The 18,384-nt window shown below is 46.5% G+C and overlaps 1 protein-coding gene across 1 annotated transcript in view; it reads right to left on the bottom strand.

Moving 5' to 3' along the window:
• The window catches only part of LOC113405450 (ovostatin-like), a gene marked incomplete at its 5' end in the record, with an annotated part of 23,692 nt that extends 5,717 nt beyond the window's left edge, over positions 1-17,975 (bottom strand). Inside the window, 13 exons of the mRNA XM_026646663.1 lie at positions 1,418-1,633; positions 2,346-2,566; positions 6,278-6,443; positions 7,605-7,679; positions 8,290-8,446; positions 8,858-8,939; positions 9,437-9,613; positions 11,466-11,549; positions 12,865-12,916; positions 14,002-14,123; positions 15,185-15,311; positions 17,165-17,393; positions 17,854-17,975. Coding sequence (XP_026502448.1) covers positions 1,418-1,633; positions 2,346-2,566; positions 6,278-6,443; positions 7,605-7,679; positions 8,290-8,446; positions 8,858-8,939; positions 9,437-9,613; positions 11,466-11,549; positions 12,865-12,916; positions 14,002-14,123; positions 15,185-15,311; positions 17,165-17,393; positions 17,854-17,975 — 1,830 coding nt within the window. The remainder of the gene's footprint in view (positions 1-1,417; positions 1,634-2,345; positions 2,567-6,277; positions 6,444-7,604; positions 7,680-8,289; positions 8,447-8,857; positions 8,940-9,436; positions 9,614-11,465; positions 11,550-12,864; positions 12,917-14,001; positions 14,124-15,184; positions 15,312-17,164; positions 17,394-17,853) is intronic.
• Between the last annotated feature and the right edge of the window lie 409 nt (positions 17,976-18,384).

The following is an 18,384-nucleotide window of genomic DNA, read 5'->3' as shown; positions in this document are numbered from 1 at the left end:
CCCCCCCCCCTGCTCCCTGTCCCTTGACTGCCCCCCCGGAACCCCCTACCCCTTCTCCAACCTCCCAGCCCCATTACCGTGCCACTCAGACCAGCATGTCTGGCTTCGCGCAGTGCCAGACACGCTGCTGCATACATGCTGCCGTGCTCCCCTGCGGAGCCACAGCCCCCTCCCCCCAGCACCTGCCTTCCAGATTTGAACACCTCAAAATTCAGGAGTGCTCAAGCTCAGTTTGGGCAGCTGTTACTTCATTTCTCCCAAATCAAATATACTGATCCACTGTAACTTGCTGTAGAAAAAGTAGGATAAAATTGAGCAAGAAATGCTTCCCAGTGGTTATTAGGACTGGAATTGCTATTTTCAACAGCCATTGCCTTTTGTTTGTTTGTTTAAAAGGAAGACAGTGATATTGCATTGGCAAATTCCCCATAGAAAGAAAGAGTGGAACAAAAGAATAATAAAGGCACCTCAACTTTTCCTCATTTATGGAGGACAGTCTTATAATATGCATCCAGATATCCTCCAATCACACAAGCTGAAAATTGTTTCACTTTACTGCAGTTCTGTAACCATATGGGAACCAATCCTGTCTGTGTTCTGTGCACATCTAAAATTCCTGCTGAATGACCTGCCCTGGGAGCGAGTTACCAGTGACCCAGGGCTGCGGCGGAAGGAGGGTGCAGGTGGGGGGGCGGGGGAGAGCCCAGGGCTGGGGCGGCAGGGGGGTGCGAGTGGTGGGGGAAAGCCCAGGGTTTGGGCGGCAGGGGGGTGCGGCGAGGAGCCCAGGGCTGGAACAGGGGGGCAGCCAAAATTTTTTTTGCTTGGGGCGGCAAAAAACCTAGAGCCGGCCCTGCTCATCTATCAAACATCTACCAAACAAATGCCTGCAAAAAAAAAAAAAAAAAAAAAAAAAAACTCTGAAAACATCTAACAAGTTTACCTATCCAACCACTCAAACTAAAACATCCCAGGCAGATTTTTACCCCAAATAGGAAGATTGCTATTGATTTGACATGGAAGCAGTTGGATAATACAAAGATGGGCAGTAGTATAAAGCCCTATGACTGACAGATAGACAAACTATACTCCTTCAACTGGAACTCAAGTTTTACAAATAAAGAGGAGGATGTTTGTGTGTAACACATGTCCAGTTACCAGTCATCACCTAAGAAAAACTAATCACGTGTGATACAGAGAAAAAACACCAAGGACCAATTCTTTCTTTCTTTCTGAACTGGACTTAAAGAAGTTGATATATTTGTCCAAAGAGTCTTAAGAAAAGAAATAACAGGGGAGGTAGGAAGGAAGGGGGGGAGAGAGAGAGAGAGAGACTGGACAGAAGAGAGGGACACAAAAGAAGAAAGGCTGTATTATGTGCTGAAGAAGCCACACGCTGAAGGGTAGGGTGAGCACTTACCTGCACAAAGACACATCCATTGCCATTCACTTCCAGGATATAATTCCCTGGGACATCAGGCAGGGAACTCTGCTGCAACAGTAGCCTGTTCTGGCTATTCACCTCAAAGACCTTCTCAAAAGGCTTGCTGGAGCTGATTTTAACTGTGTTTTGGCCATTCTCAGAGTAGGTTGCTGCACCATAATCAGCCAGCGCTTGAAGAGCAATAACTGTGTCCTGAAAAAGTGTAGAATAATTGTCAATTACAGACACACTGTGTTGGGATACTGCATGGGGTTATTAAACACATGGTTCCAATACAGACCACAATCATTTCACGGCTCACAAGATTTCAGTGCAGATGAGCCCAAACCCATCCCAGTTCATCTTGGAAACTGAGTCCTGTAGAGCATTAGGGCACACCTCCAGAACGCTTCAGTGCACCAGGTGTGTCTGATAGCAAATCATACACACATCAATAATAGGCTAGAACCAGGGACTAAAGGAATTCTCTGAGCTCCTATTCATGTGAAGATCTAACTGTACCTGTTACTATTCAATTGCTGCCATGTGACTTTCACCTTGGCACATTTAGGACCAGATTGTCTTCTGGACAGCAGAACTCAACTCTAATGTTCTGCTCCCCCAGCAGGTGACATTTACACACACATCATTCTGCAAAGAGCTTGAGTGCATTGGCACTTCGTACGTAGAAGTTGAGGCTAGGGGTGGCAGCTGGCAGGGTGTGGGGAAGCCCACAATCCCTTCATAGCTGCTATTCCAGCTTTTGGAATAGGGCCTGGACTATCTGTGGGAGAAAGTGGCCAATGGATCTTTTTAGTCACAGTCCTATTGGCTCTCTCTCTCAATCTCTAATGCAGCTGGCTTATGTGAGCAGCTGCCTGTGATTTCCTGGGCGTGATTAGAGGGCAGAAGGTAGTTGCTGTACCTGGGTGGAAGAGAAACCCCCATTGGAATTCTGCTGTCTGATGATCCACTGCACAATCTGTGAGGCGAATGTTAGGTCCTTTTGAGCCCGTTTGGGTTTGTGGAGCACTGCCAGAAGCACATAGCTGGTCATCTCAACCTCAGCAGAGGGGGCACGGGAATAGAAAGAGGGGAACGTTTCTGCAGGGGGCTTTACCTCCCGTTCCCAGTGCACTGAGCCACCTGAGAACAGAAAGGAGATTGTGAAGAACCAGAACAGCAGCTTAGTAATTAGTAGTCTGTGCTGCCATGCAGAAGACCCAATCCCAGTCTCTTTGAGTATGTCTTCTTTTGGTGGCATGTACAGTACAGAGACAGATAGTCCCCCTAGCATAGATATAAATAGTAGAGCAGGCAGAGAGGCGCTGCTTAGGTGAGTAGAGTACAGACATGCTTGAAAGCTGTGGGTATGTACCCAAGTACTTACCCTACACAGCTTTCTACTTGCCCAAGCTGTGCCTCTCCCAGTGTAGTGTTCCAGTGCCTCCCTGCGGCTGGAGCATTTCCCCACTTCAGGGAAAGACACAGGCAGTGTGAAAAGGTTCTGGCAGGGTCGAGGCAGCAAAGAAAGGCTCTGCCAGCTACCCATTTCTGGTGCTTTTCCTCATCATAGTGAAAGGATCTGGCTGCAGGGAGCGGCTTCCCTCCCACCCCACCACCACCAGAAACTTTCACTGACACATGTAACTACACAGTACAGTGTAGATGCAGCTGCTTTTCACTGTGGCATGCAGCTGCACACACACTACACAGCACCAGCAGTGGTGTATAGTGTAGACATAGCATTTCTTTCTCCAGAAGGTTGGGAGGACCATGGAGAACAAACTCAGTGCTCTGCACTCCAATAGGGGATATAAATGTTTAGGTCTCAGTCCTCTGGCCAGATCTGGATGATTTAGTTGGGGATTAGGTCCTGCTTTCAGCAGGGGGGATGGACTAGATGACCTCCTGAGGTCCCTTCCAACCCTGATATTCTATGATTCTATCTGCTTATGTACACTGGTGTAACTCCAGAGAAACTCCACTGGACATAGGAACATAAGAATGGCCATACTGGGTCAGACCAATGGTCCATCTAGCCCAGTATTCTGTCTTCTGACAGTGTCCAGTGCCAGATGCTTTAGGGGGAAATGAACAGAGCAAAGCAATTATTGAGTGATCCATCATCCCTTATCATCCAGTTCCAGCTTCTAGCAGTCAGAGGTTTAGGGATACTCAGAGTATAGGGTTGGGTCCCGGCCCATATTGGCTAATAGCCATCAATGAACCTCTCCTCCTCCTTTTTCCTACCCAGTTATACTTTTGGCCTCCACAACATCCCCTGGCAATATGTTCCACAGGTTGACTGTGTGTTGTGTGAATAAATACTTCCTTCTGTTTGTTTTAAACCTGCTGCCTATTAATTTCTTTGGGTGACCCTTAGTTCTTGTGTTATAAGAAGGAGTAAATAACACTTCCCTATTCACTTTCTCCATACCAGTCATGATTTTATAGCTCTCTATCATAGCTCCCCTCCGTGGTCTCTTCTCACCTCTTTAATCTCACCTCATATGGAAGTTATTCCATACCCCTCATTTGTGTTGTCATTTTCTGTACCTTTGCCAGTTCCAATAAATCCAGTTACTCCTGATTTACAGATGTAAAGGAGGGAAAAATCTGATTCCTGCTCCCTGGCTCTCTCTAGGACTTGGAGAACTGCAAAGGCTAGGTCTGGTGCACCAGGTACTAAATCTTGCCAGCTCCACTTCCTGATCACAGCATCTTCCTTCCCTGAGGTGAGCAGGAAGTCAAAGGCGGCTGGATTTGGGACTCTGAGGGAGATTGCTCGGTGCAGTCAAACCTCAACTATCCAAAACAAAGTTTGTTGAAACTCTCCATTATCTGATAGTTGGTTAAGTCTCCTGATGTTTCACTGAAGCTCTGGTCATGGAGAACAGAGGAACGGCTATGTCATACCCGCCCAGTGGTCCGTCTCGTCCAGTACCCTGTCTCTGACTGTGGCCAGAACCAGCCACCTTCAGAGGAAGGTACAAGAAATTGTAGAGTGGGTAGTGTGATAGACCCAGACCAGTTGGGAACAGCAGAGTAGCAGAAGGGAGATATACTGGCCACTGGATAAGTAGTTTTCTGTTCCCTGAGTGACCAGAGCAGGGGCTGCTCCAGGCTAATAGACCACCTGACTCCAATTAACCTGCTAAGAGTCAGGTGAGGCAGTTAAGCACCTGACTCTAATTAAGGCCCCTCTGATGCTATAAAAGGGCTCACTCCAGTCAAGTCAGGGGGAGCCAGAGGAGAGGAAGTGTGTGTGAGGAACTGGGAGCAAGAGGTGTGCAAGAAGCTGAGAGTGAGTAGGCGTACTGCTGGAGGACGGAGAAGTACAAGCGTTATCAGACATCAGGAGGAAGGTCCGGTGGTGAGGACAAAGAAGATGTTGGGAGGAGGCCATGGGGAAGTAGCCCAGGGAGTTGTAGGTGTCGTGCAACTGTACCAGGAGGCACTCTAAACAGCTGCAGTCCACAGGGCCCTGGGCTGGAACCCGGAGTAGAGGGTGGGCCTGGGTTCCCCCCCATACCTCCCAACTCCTGATCAAACACAGGAGGAATTGACCTGGACTATAGCTTCTACCAGAGGGGAAGGTCTCTGGACTGTTTCCTGACCCACAGGGTGAATCTGTGAAGCGAGCAAATCCGCCAATAAGCGCAGGACCCACCAAGGTAGAGGAGGAACTTTGTCACAGTTAACCTACCCATGAAGAAGTTTCTTCCTAACCCTACTTGGGTATGGGTATTCTTAAACCCTGAAATATGACAATTTAATCCAAACAACTTTGTTTGTTTTTAATCCTACCTAATGTAACTGTGGATATTCTCATGGTCCATATACAATTCTGATTTTTTAATGAATCTTGATAAGTTCTAAGCCTCAATGGGCTCTAGTAGCAATGAGTTCCATGTACTAATTATGAGTTATATTAATAAGCATTTCCTTTTATAAGTTTTCAATTTGCTGCCTTTCAATGTCATTGAATGTTCCCTTAGTCAGGTATGAAAAAGGCGGAACAGGCGCACACAATCTACCTTATCCATATCATTCTTTTATTTCTTCTCTTTCTGTCTCTGCTTTAAATACTCTTTTCAATCTATTTTCTAATGGAAATCATCCCATTCTTCTGGTCGGTTTTGTCTTCTATCTCTGAACCCCTGTATTTCTGCTAGATCCTTTTTGAGACGAGGAGGACCAGAACTGAACACAATATTCCAGCAGACTGCTCTGCAGGAGCAGTTACTCATCCATCTGGCCTTGGGGATATTGGGATTAGAATGCAATTATATTTGTGTGCCACAAGCTGTCACCCTTGCTACAGAATAGTCACATAAAAAGATAAGACAGACAGATTGAGAGAAAAGGCTAGAACTAAAGCAAGAGAGAGACACTTGTCCCAGTTCTCTCCTTCCAGCTACCCTTGATTTGCACCAGTGAAAGGGAGGTCAGAATCAGGCCCAGTAAATTCTCATAATTGATAACCAAAAAGTTGGGTGTCAAAGTATTACATAATATTGGACATCTGCATGCACCTATTTGCACAGGAGGAGGGGAGCTTGGGAGGCCTGGTTGAGGTAGGGAGGTGGACTTGACAGTCAAGGGCTCCATCAGTATGTGGAGAGGAGGATTAATCTGGGTTGTGTGTTAAAAACAAAACCACAGATCTGCTCAGCATCTCCATTTCAACTGGCCTACCTATCTCCCTATGTATTTCTAATGAGTGAAACTCCATGACAAATAAAGTTACCATGGTTTCTATATTTGAACACAAGAATTAAAGGTGGCAGTATCATCTAGGTAGGCCCATCTGCCATCAGTGCTAATATCCCAGAAAAACTAGGTGACACTCACCGACTTTCTTAGCTGATTTGTCCAGCTCCTTCAAGAAGAAGTCACATTTCCCCTCATTGCCGACCAGGCAGAAGATATAGGCCAGGAGTGCCTGGATGTAAACTCTGCTGATTTCCTCTCCAGATGCAGCCTCCAAGCAAAACAGGCCATTTCGGACCACGGGGTGCTATAAAGAAATAAATTAGATCTGTGTGTGTGTGTGGGACGTACATCTTCACACAGACAAATATTTCTGTTCCAGAACATTCCAGGCTCACTTTATCTGGCCACCATCACTGCAGTGAACATGGAATATTTTAGGTCCAAAAGGACTGCAGAAGGGGCAGCATGACATCCCTAAAACAAGGATTTTCAGACTAGGGAAACATCATAACACAGGAGTGCCTTTGGTTTCGTTACTGAAGTTGAAATTTGAGTATAAATGAGAGCTCATTCTGTCCCCCTTCCAGTCCACTGCTTCTTCTTATCTCTACAATAAGTTATTAAACTTCCATTGGTAATATCACATTCTGTAGTCATGGACAAACTCAACATTATGGGCCAGATTCTGCTCTCAGTGCCTCCAGTGTCAATCCATTGACATATATGGTGGTGTCCTGGATTTACACTGAAGTAAATGAAGTTACCCCAAGGTCACTTAGATCACAATTTGACACCATGTCTTCACTGCTGCAGAATATAGGCCAGGAGGAAGCAAGCTCCTCAGACAGAAACAGAACACCTGCTAAGAAAATGTATGGAAAATACAAGTCAGGAAGTCTGACATTTTAGGGTCTAAGGCCCAACCTCTGCTCTCCCTGACGCCAACCACTGTAAAGCAAGACAACTTGTCCCTCATTTTAATGGACTTTTACATTTTTAACTGGTTGCAGCATGTGTATCATTCATCAGAACTGAACTGGAGCTTACTCCACCTCTGCACATAGTCAGAGATACACGAGTTAACAGGCACATTTGGATGTTTCAAGGGTCTGCCCTGAACTTTCTCCTGGTCCTGAGTGACTCATGTTTAAGGCTGAGATATAATACAAGCACAAGAGCCTGACAAGTTTGCGGGCACGTCTAGCATTTCATTTAATCAGAAGTTACACTGAGCCATATACTGCCCAAGACCCTATTGACTGCAGTGGAATTTCTGCTTGAAGACTGGGGCTAGCATGTAGCCCCTTTTCTTTATTAACAGCAATGAATGCATACACATTCCATGCAGACATGTCCCTGTGGGTCATCACTTCCAGTACCCAGGCAAATTTGTAACAGATTCTGGGGCCAAGCCAACTGACCGAAACCAATTAAGGCAGGATAACAATAGTGAAGGAATCCTTACCGAGCTGGGGTGTCCAGCCTCAAGCAAAGCTGTGGTGATGTAGGCTGTCAGTGAAAGCTCGTCATCGACTCCTCCCTGAATAAAACACACGACAGAACTAGTCATTCCAGGGGGGGAGGGAACCGCCTTCTCCTCCCCCTGAACTGTTTCACTGACCTACCACACCAGAGTGGTTCCCATATTGTGTTATTACCCTGTTATGCCTGGACAGAGAGTTCAGGATAGCAGTTCTCAAACTGATCACCAGTGTTTGCTGGTCACATCGGATTGGCTCTGCTTCTATTGCTGGCCGAGTTCTTTACAATGAAGAGCCTGGCCAGCTGTGGAAGCAGTTCTTAAGGAAGAAGAATGAGCCTAGCAACCTTTCATAGGGGCAGCTGCTTGCCTAAGAGGATGTGGGAGAGGAGCCCCTAGATGCAGCAAGAAAAGAACTTCTTCAACTTTGTAGTAGCTGAGATAAAGTGTAGGCGCTGGGAAATTGGGGAAAGAAAACAGATTTGTGAGATCAGAGATATGCTTTGGAAAATGAAATCTATTAAACTTTGACATTATTAATTGTCTATATCTGAAGAGTTATCCCAGTGGAAGGGGGGAATTGGGGATTAAGGATGCGATTTAGCAGAGGTAAGAAAGTGCTTTTCCAGTGGCAGGACAGGAAGTTCAGCAGGGAGCAGAAATGTGTCACCTTCAAGGCATTGTTGAAGAGTTTCCCAACACTTTGGAAGCAACCACTTGACTTCTGTTTGCTTGAGAGCCAGATCAGAGTTTGGGACTGGACATGGTCATCAATAAAGATATAGCGCTTGGCTTGTGCGTATGACTTGTATACGAAGGCGGTGAGCCTGAAGGAGAACAGCACAGATATGAGCAGTCACTTGGAGTCTAAAGCATCAAAACTCAATGCAGGTACCTTCCCCTCCTACACACAGGCCAGGAGGGGAATGAGCGACAGATGATGGGATAGAACTGTTTCTTTAATCTGTCTGTAAAATGCTGGCTTTGTGTCCATGTGTATGATCATGTCACCTCAAGTGGGTGAGTCTACAGAGAAGAAAAAGGGACCTACTGCCAGTAGCAGCTAAGAGAGTTCTCCTTTAGCATCACTGGTAGAGATGTTTGTTCTTAGAGCATTAGAACTAGAGTTCTAGTCCATGCTCTTTACATGTGTGTTTGATTTATTTAGTGTGTGTCTTTCATCTGCAGCTCATGGATTCATTACCAGCCCAGGCCTCAGCCAGCTTCCCAGCTCTCACCATGTGTTTCCTTCCTTATCTCTGGTCCCAAAGACACTGTAGGATCCATCCGGGTGTTTGTATGACAGCTGCTTCTGGTACCCTGAAAACACACAAGGAGAAGGAAATGTTTCCTGATTAAAACCAACGAAATCCCATTTTAATTTGTCATCAAATAAATCCAGAACCCGAATTAGAGGAATCAAATGGGGATGAGGCTGAGGGACTGAGGGGAGCAGAAGAACATTGACTTGGCATCAAAGCCTGGGGGAAAGGAGCAAGGAGAGCGCACTAAGGATTGACAACAAAAAACAGACGTTTGGAAGGGGCAGGAAGACAAGACATACATGGAGTGAACCTCAAACAAGGTGAAAAGATGGGTGGGGAGGGGATAGAAGAGGCAGGATGATGTAAGGAGCAATTTCAAGCAGAACTACCAATTGATTTGCAGGAGCAAGCAGGTCAGCAGGGTATTACAAGGCAGCTACATGGTTCAGTGTGCTTAGTTAAATGAAAAATGTGGAGCTACCAGGGTAACTTTGTAGTGCATGCTATCAATGGAGGCAGGAGGGTGTCACAAGTTAAGGAGAGGCCCCTCACCACTGACTAAGTATCCGATGGCCTTGGATTTGGTCTCCTCACTCAGCTGTCCCGTCTTATTCAAATAGTCCAGGACGTAGATGTTGGGGGCAAACAGGACCATGTTCTGCTCCCCGCAGCCAAAGGGCATCTGGAGGAGCTGCTGCAGGTTCTGCATGGCTGTGCCCAGGATATCACCTGGGAATAGAGACATAGGGAGTGAGTTTCACACAGAGCCAACATCAGAATCTGCAAAGCTAATATGTACTACAGAACAATAATATCAGTACAATAGTCAGGGCCCTCAAGATCCTGACAGAGATTCTAAAATTAACCCCTAGTTGCAGAGATTCTACCACTGCTTTTCTCAGTAGTCCTTGAATCCCGAGCACAGGAGGACAGATTCGTTCTGGTCTAAAGTAGAAGACAGCGAAAAACCCCAAACAAGAAACCCCCACACCTCATGCCCCTTTGCCCTCCACATCTGCACTTTGCCAGCTAATCTGCACCAGAAATATATTGAACATGGCAAATGCCTGCAAAGCTTCAAGCAGCTCGTTTTTATTTAAGAACAAAAAAATACCCAACCAGGAAAGGTTTCTTCCTTATCCCAAGAAAGTTATACTTGTCAGTACAGCCTGGGCAAAAGAGCCCTGGACAGGTTTAAGAACTCCCAACCCAACAGGGCTAGAAATGGGCACTTCAGAGCGGAAGTTGTGGTCTCCACAGCCCTTGCTGATTGTCCATAAAGAGCTGGCTGGTCACATGCTACCAGCATTTTCTCTTTATTTCCAGCTGTTAAAATGCATTAAGAGAGAGTTCAAATACATCAAATACTTTCCAAATGTCACCTCTCCATGTAAGAAATTGCTGTAGTTGCCACAGGGATAGCATGAAATGGAGAAGCGTATCTGGGTGATCATGAATCAGGTGATGGAAAAACGTGTTCAGGAGGCATTCTCTGTACTAAAATATTGCCCCCACTATGAAAAACTTTGGGAACACTGCTTCATAACACTTCAGTGGAAGGATTTTTAGTTCCTCTATGGCAGTGGTTCTCAAAGCCGGTCTGCTGCTTGTTCAGGGAAAGCCCGTGGTGGGCCGGGCCGGTTTGTTTACCTGCCGCGTCTGCAGGTTCGGCCGATTGCGGCTCCCACTGGCCGCGGTTCGCCGTTCCAGGCCAATGGGGGCTGCGGGAAGCAGCGCGGGCCGAGGGATGTGCTGGCCGCCCTTCCCGCAGCTCCCATTGGCCTGGAGCAGCAAACCGCGGCCAGTGGGAACCGCGATCGGCCGAACCTGCGGACGTGGCAGGTAAACAAACCTGCCCGGCCCGCCAGGGGCTTTCCCGGAACAAGCGGTGGACCGGCTTTGAGAACCACTGCTTTATGGGACACCCATCAGTTGTTTCTAAGGCTTCGTACATCCCAAGATGTCAGGCCTTAGAACTGCAATGCAATTATTTATTTCAAAATGATATTTGGGTGAAATATTTAGAGGTTTCTAAAATTGTATTAATTTCTGTTTTTTCTCCTTCCAAGGCCTGGATAACTGAACTCACAGAGAGATACAAAAGTATTTTAATAAAGCTTTTAAAACACCCTTTGCTACAACATTGCTAAAATAGTATTTCTAGAAAGCATGGCACATACAGAGCAAATGATGGGGTGCGGTGGCATAATGCATTTATTAGCATGATTTTGGGAGGAGCAGCATAACTCAGTAAGGGCTTTGTCTCTTGTGAGTAATATAGCTTAATATATAGGATGGTGGGGTGCAAAGGTTTTATTGGCATGAGTTTAGGATGGGTGCATTTGGCATGAGTGGCAAACAATTGAATCAACCCAAACAAGTGCCAATAACCCCTTTATACCAAAAGAAAGGAGTATCACCAACATCCAGAACCTGGGTTTCTCCTCTCTGGCAAAGAGGATGTCTTCTACCACTGCAAAGCTGGCTGGTTACTTTCAAAGAGGCAGGAATAAGCCTTGTTGCTCAGAAGTTTGCCTTTCCTGAGATGTAAGAATCTCAATACAAAACTTAATAGATTTACCAGTGACAGAACAAGAGGCTCTGGCTGATCCTTCCACCAGGTTTTCAGGCAGCTTCAGAGACACTGGTTCCGTGGCTGCAGCATCTGCGGGGAAAATATTAGATTAATTTTGATCATTTATATCAGGAATTTGATTATAGCAACTAAGCACTTCTTGTAAAAGTTAAAATGAATGAACATCAGAAGACACCCACAATGGAGAACAGTATATGGAAACTGTTGCTGTTGTCCCCAAGAGCATAACAATAGTCAAGAGTGAAGGAGACAAAGTAAAACTAATACAGTGAAAGCCAGACAAAATGGGGCAAATCCTCAGGTGTTGTAAGTTACCACAGTCCACAGAAGTCAACGTATATAGGCAAGGCCAGTGCTCACAGGATGTGATGGCACTTGTGGTCGCCAGGAACCCAGGTTGAAGGAGCATCTTCAGCAAGACACTTGATGTGGGGGGTTGGTGAGGGTTAGAGTCCTCTTTTTTGCTCCCTCCATTAGCAAGTGGTCTTCCATGGCCTTCACAGCAACTTGGCTACTTACCACTCTTCATGGCAAATTCATTCTAAGGCTCCCCTGTTTCCTGTCTGTCTCTCCACTCCCAGCCCTATCTTCCATCCTCACTGGGAGAAGGAAACTGAAAAATTAAACTCTGGGGGAAGACATTAATCAAATATGCCTTCAGGGGGCCCAGGACATGCTTGAAATGTCCCAGTGAACTATGTATCTTTGGTAGTTATATGGCCCCCTGCACTATTAGCAAGTGCTATTATGCCACTAAATGAACAGAGACACAGAGACACAGAGACATGTTTACACTGCACACTAAACCCGGGTCTGTGGGACTGTGCTTGAACATCAACCTTGCATTGTAAACCGAGGATTGCAACTGGCAGACCCGGGTCTCAGTGCTGTGCTAACACATTCATCCTGCATACTCTGACCAGGATCTGCAGCTTGACCTGTGCCACACTGCAAATGACAGGGCTTGGACCCAAGTCACAGCAGGACTCAGGCTCTGACCCACCCCTGAGCAGGGTTCTAGGAGCCAGGACATGAGTGCTTGCTGTACCCAAGTCAGGCTGATTTGCATGTGAACAGAAGGGGGGCTTGGGCCCAAACGTGAGTCAGAACCTGGGCTTAGTATGCAGTGTAGACATTCCTGTGTGACCTTGGGCAGATCACTTAGGGTGGTTAGTGGCACAGCAGGGAATTGAACTCCCATCATTCCACTGCCAGACTATCACTCTAACTCCTAGACCATCCTTCCTCACACATCTAGGTGCCAGCTGTACAGTGCCTCTGTGAAAGGGGGATGGGTCAGGGATTTACAAAATTATTAATTAGTGCTGAGGGAAAGAGCTTTGGTCCCAGTCAACAGGTACAGAATTTGGAGAGATGCCCTTACCCTTTGTGCAGATGAGGGAGCTCTGGGTCACCTCCTTTTCGATGCCTTCAGGCTGGTCAGTGGAGGGGAGAGAGAGGAGACACATACAGCACATCAGAATGAATGTTACAGAAGAAAATGGTCCAATGAAAAGCCATCCCCATGTCTGCACTATCAAGTAATCAGGGTATTATACCCAGACTCTAGGGACCAGACTCATCCATGATGTGGCTGTTACTTCAGGGGAGCTCTAGACAATTGGTTTTGGGTCTGTGGAGTCTTTCCCATTCTTCTTCCCTCTATTACACAAGGGGATGGGGGAAACTTACAGTATTTCTCTTCCATCTGCTTCAGTCCTTCCCTCTCTTTACTTCCCCCAGCATAACTCAGTAAGGGCTTTGTCACTTGTGAGTAATATAGTTTGATATAAAGGATGGTGGGGTGCAAAGGTTTTATTGGCAGTCCCTGAATGTCCCAATTTAAGATGATATACAGGATGGTAATATTCCTGCCAGCCAGGGGACAGCTGTCATAGATGCAGGGCTAGTGCTTAAACATGGTGCTAGGTGCCCTACAAATACCATTGCTTGCTAGCTGGATTGAGTCAGATGCAGTTTATGGCTAGGAAATGCTAAGCAGAGTTCTGAGAGGCCTGTGGGAGTTTCATTTCAACTCTCCTGGTGGATTTGCATCCTGTGGATCATACGTATGCTGGTCCCAGTTATGGCTCTGCCTAAGTGTAGGATGCAAACACAGTGAATCCATGCACAGGGTATTTTGGGCTTAGAGAAGGAATCCTGTTCTACAAAGTGGATACATCAGCATGGTCTGTCTGACCCCAGGCTGGCTAATGCAGCAGGCAGGACAAACTCTCCAGCACTGCAGTTAGAAGGAGGGAGGGGTTTCAGGGTGGGCTGGCTCACACACTCTGACCTCCATCATATTCACCAAACACTCATCCTCCCAACAACACTCTTGATTGCAGTGGGATCGCTCCTAAACTGAACACCCAGCCCTATCCCAGCTGGCTGGCACTGGATCCAAGCCTGGTGCGCTTTAGAGCACCTCAAATACTTTGACTTGCTTTCACACATACTTGCTGCACTCTTCACGGAAGGGAGGGATGTTCAGACAGAGAGCCAGAGCTTTCCACTGTACCTCAACCAACAGGGTTCCAATCAGGGTGTCCTTCCACCCTATCTCCGGCCTCCCAGATGTTCTGTTCCCACACTTCCCACCATTCTTCTTGGTCTCAGCAGTAACACTAAACATCACATCACCTGGAATAAGACCCGATAAAGAGAAAAAGTTACTTCCATTGCCCAGCGTGATGGCTGATGTTAGCAGATTTCTACATGTGACAAAACTGCAGTATGGAACTTTGCAGGTCAGCTGGTGGACCAAGTGGCCAGGCAGCAGTTCTGCAGAAAAGGACCTAGGGGTTACAGTGGATGAGAAACTGGATATGAGTCAACCGTGTGCCCTTGTTGCCAAGAAGGCTAACAGCGTTTTGGACTGTATAAGTAGGAGCATTGCCAGCAGATTGAGGGACGTGATCATTCCCCTCTATTCGGCATTGGTGAGGCCTCATTGGAGTACTGTGTCCAGTTTTGGGCCCCACACTACATGAAGGATGTGGAAAAATTGGAAAGAATCCAGTGGAGGGCAACAAAAATGATTAGGGGGCTGGAGCATATGACTTATGAGGAGAGGCTGAGGAAACTGGGGTTATTTAGTCTGCAGAAGAGAAGAATGAGGGAGGATTTGATAGCTGCTTTCAACTACCTGAAAGGGGGTTACAAAGAGGATGGAGCTAGGCTGTCCTCAGTGGTGGCAGATGACAGAACAAGGAGTAATGGTCTCAAGTTGCAGTGGGGGAGGTTTAGGTTGGATATTAGGAAAAACTTTTTCACTGGGAGGGTGGTGAAGCACTGGAATGGGTTACCTAGGGAGGTGGTGGAATCTCCTTCCTTAGAGGTTTTTAAGGTCAGGCTTGACAAAGCCCTGGCTGGGATGATTTAGTTGGTGTTGGTCCTGCTTTGAGCAGGGGGTTGGACTAGATGACCTCCTGAGGTCTCTTCCAACCTTGATATTCTATGATTCTATGACTGTTTAGTCACCATTGATGAGCAGACATGGGGTAATGGAGCTCTGAGCTCTATACATGGAAAGGGCCAGGCAATGCAGCTCTCTATAGAGCACCTCCCAAGCAAGCAAAGTTGGGGCAATGCAGCTCCAAGCTCTATGGACTCAGAAGATGGACTGGTTAGGGATGGGCTTTTTGGTGACACATGAATAGACTAGCATCAGTCACAGGACAGAAAGTTGTGCAGAAACTTACCAAGTTTTTTTGAGATAATATTCCAGACATAGGTTTTCCTCTCATTGGCACACACGCACCCATCATCTCCCTTTGGGGAAAGGAGCTGAGCCTGGTAATCCTGGGAATTGGCTAGCAAAATACCAACCTGAGAGCAGGAGAGAAATACTGATGTGGTGCAGGCTATGTCTGACACAAACAGGGTCAGCATTACAGGAACTCCCTTCTGCCTATCTCCAGTGGGTATCCAATGCCAACACTATGGGGCAGAACCAGAACAGGGGATGCTGTGGTATTGGACGGGCCACTCTTCAGAGGACACCTTAACAGAGCTATCTTCTGCCTGTCTCTAGTAGACATCAATAGGGACATGAAATATACCATGGAAGCAGATAACCTAATATACTGACCAGCACCCATGCTCTCAGTCAGTACAAAAGGTGCTAACACCTTCCAGGAGATCTGCATAGGAAACCATTGCCCGGGCTCTTTTTTGCTGCTTTATGGGGTATATTGAAGGCCACCAAGGGTTGTTACTTTTTCTTCCCAACATTTTTCTGATTTGTAGATTTCTGTGTTTTGTTGCAGGACTACTAGGAAAACTGGAAAGGGATTATGACATCACAAGAGATGGAGAGGAAAAAGGATTTAAACTGTTTACAACTCTGGTGGCTTTTTGTTTGTTAACATCTATTTAACACAGACTCTTAAAAAACAGTAAGGAGAAAAGTCTTTTTCTGATGATTCAAACACACCTCTTTAATTAAGGGCTAAGAAAGTTCCCACTGTAGTTCTCCAGTTATCCTAGGAGACCTCCACCAAAAAGAGGATAAAATGAGAGTTGATGATTTAATATTAAAATCAAGCAGAAAAAAAAATGAAAACCAGGGAGGCGGGAAATCTAGCTTTTTGGATACAATGCAAAAAAGCAAAAGCGGGTACAAATATTTTTCGCAGGTCCCCTTTAAGTTGTGTGTAAACTATTGAGGAGTGTGGGTGCACCCCACTGTTATTGGATGTGTTCTGCCTGAGGGTAGTGAGGTCGGCAGAATCCCCCTATGGGTAACTAGAAAGAACACGTCTCTTACACCTTCTGTCCTGAAGGGCAGAAAGCTCTGCCTCATGCTGCTGACTGGTGCACAAGAAGTGCAGGCTATTTATCCCAGCTTTCAGAAGCTGTATAGAGCCTCTGCCTAGGCAAACACTCCACTGATACAAGCACTGATTCTGAGGGTCTCTGTACCCTGCACCCTAGACAGGAGTCAGAATCTGACCAGGCTCAACTCCCCACCCCCAACCCCTTGTGCTTACACTTTGGGAGGCCCAGGTCCAGGTTCTGCCTTGACTTACAGCCTCTGTAGCCCCACTAAAGTCATCAGAGTTGTAAAGAACCCTGAAGCATGAATGATGCTTGCCCACATGCTCAGGGTTTAGCTGATCGCCATATTTGGGGTCGGGAAGAAATTTTCCTCCAGGGCAGATTGGCAGAGGCACTGGGGGTTTTTCACCTTCCTCTGCAGTGTGGGGCAAGGGTCACTTGCTGGAGGATTCTCTGCACATTGAAGTCTTTAAACCGTGTTCTGAGGACTTCAATAGCTCAGACATAGGTTAGGAGTTTATTACAGGAGTGGGTGGGTGAGATTCTGTGGCCTGTGTTGTGCAGGAGGTCAGACTAGACGATCATAATGGTCCCTTCTGACCTTAGAGTCTATGAGTTAGAATCTATGCTATGTACACACCCATATTTCTGGTCTTTTCAACTCCCCACAGAGGTTTGCTTGTATCTTACTCCCAGGACACAATTCAGCAAGCTCTGTCTGCTCTGTAGTGGCCCAGAAGGACTGGCGCAACCAGGCTGATTTGCCATAATACAAATAGGTCTTAACAAATTTACCACATTGCTGCTTGTTTTAGCCACACAGGCAGGAGTCCTGGAAAAGATGTGGTATCTTCCAGGTTATGGGGGACACATTTAATCAGAGCGAGAAGAAGAGGACATACCTTGATGCACTTGTCCAGGTAGTTGAAGACGTTGGCTCTAAGGAGGAAGTCTTCCCCCCGGATGATGGAGTAGGGCAGGGTCAGGTCAACAAAGAAAGGCTGGAAGGCTGTCATGGAGGTGGGTGCAGAGATACCAAATCCAGACTCCTTCTCCAAACAGAAAACGCTGGCTTTCCATTCGGTGATGGTGTCAGGGATGGTGAATACAATGTTGGCCTTGCCAGTGGAACTAGAGGGAATGGGGCAGAGCATGTATGCGGTACTCAATAGAGACAGATTTTTCAGAGAGTCAGCAGAGTGAGCACTGCCCATGTTCTGCTTGGAGAATTCCCCTTGTTGTCTGAGTGCTCAAAACTCATCACTCAAATCCCCTGAAGAGAAGCCCCTAGAAAATTCTCCTGCATGCCACTTGCCTGAGGAAACAGAACAATCAGTGGCAGAACATGGAATAAGACCATGAGTTCGTGACTCCACTTAAGCGACAAGACACTCCTTCCTCTCGCTAGCCAAGTCTGACATGCTGGATGCATTATTTGGGAACATGTACTGACAGCCTTGAACAATATCACCATGCAGGGATGCGGGGAGGAAGCTGGCTATAGGAAGTGTTCCATGCCCTTCCTGATGCCTTTCAGGGCAATAGTGGGCCCTTAAAAAGAAGATGAGAAGACAGAATAAGCAGTACTCACCCTACTGAAAAGAGATCCCAAATCCATGTCTCGGGGAAGAATTTCCGAACAGTCTCAGTCATGACTCTGCCTCGAGAATCATCTGCAGAGACAGTCTCTGTTAAGGGAGAATGGGGAGCTTGCTTAAACCCAGTGCATTTAGCAAAGGTACAATCGCAGAATGGCCTTTGCATATGGATGAAACTGTTGCCACAGTGTTTATCCCCAAAACTGGCATATTACTGTCCCCACCCCCATACCAATGTGCCTCAAACTTGTTCAGGAGAGAAAACCTCTAGGGGTAAGCAGGGAATTCAATCTTTGTTGTCTATTGAGTTCCAGTTGTAGTGTGGAGTTTTTGAATGTGGCCACCTATATCACCCAGAACTGGACTGAGACCCACCAGCTCACTTCATACAGGCCACCCAGTGGTGAGCTGGATTAGAGATGAGTGGGAAACAGTTTTCCCCATCCCTCGGATATTTTCAAGAGATCAACTTTTTTTTTTTTTTTTTAACTTTTTTATTAAGGGCAAAGTTAGAATAAAATGTT

Source organism: Terrapene carolina, unplaced genomic scaffold (genome assembly GCF_002925995.2).
Source record: "Terrapene carolina triunguis isolate 2854851 unplaced genomic scaffold, T_m_triunguis-2.0 Scaffold37473, whole genome shotgun sequence".
Lineage (NCBI taxonomy): Eukaryota > Metazoa > Chordata > Testudines > Emydidae > Terrapene > Terrapene triunguis.
The sequence above is the reverse complement of the archived record's forward strand: the minus strand, read 5'-3'. Positions and strand labels throughout refer to the sequence as shown.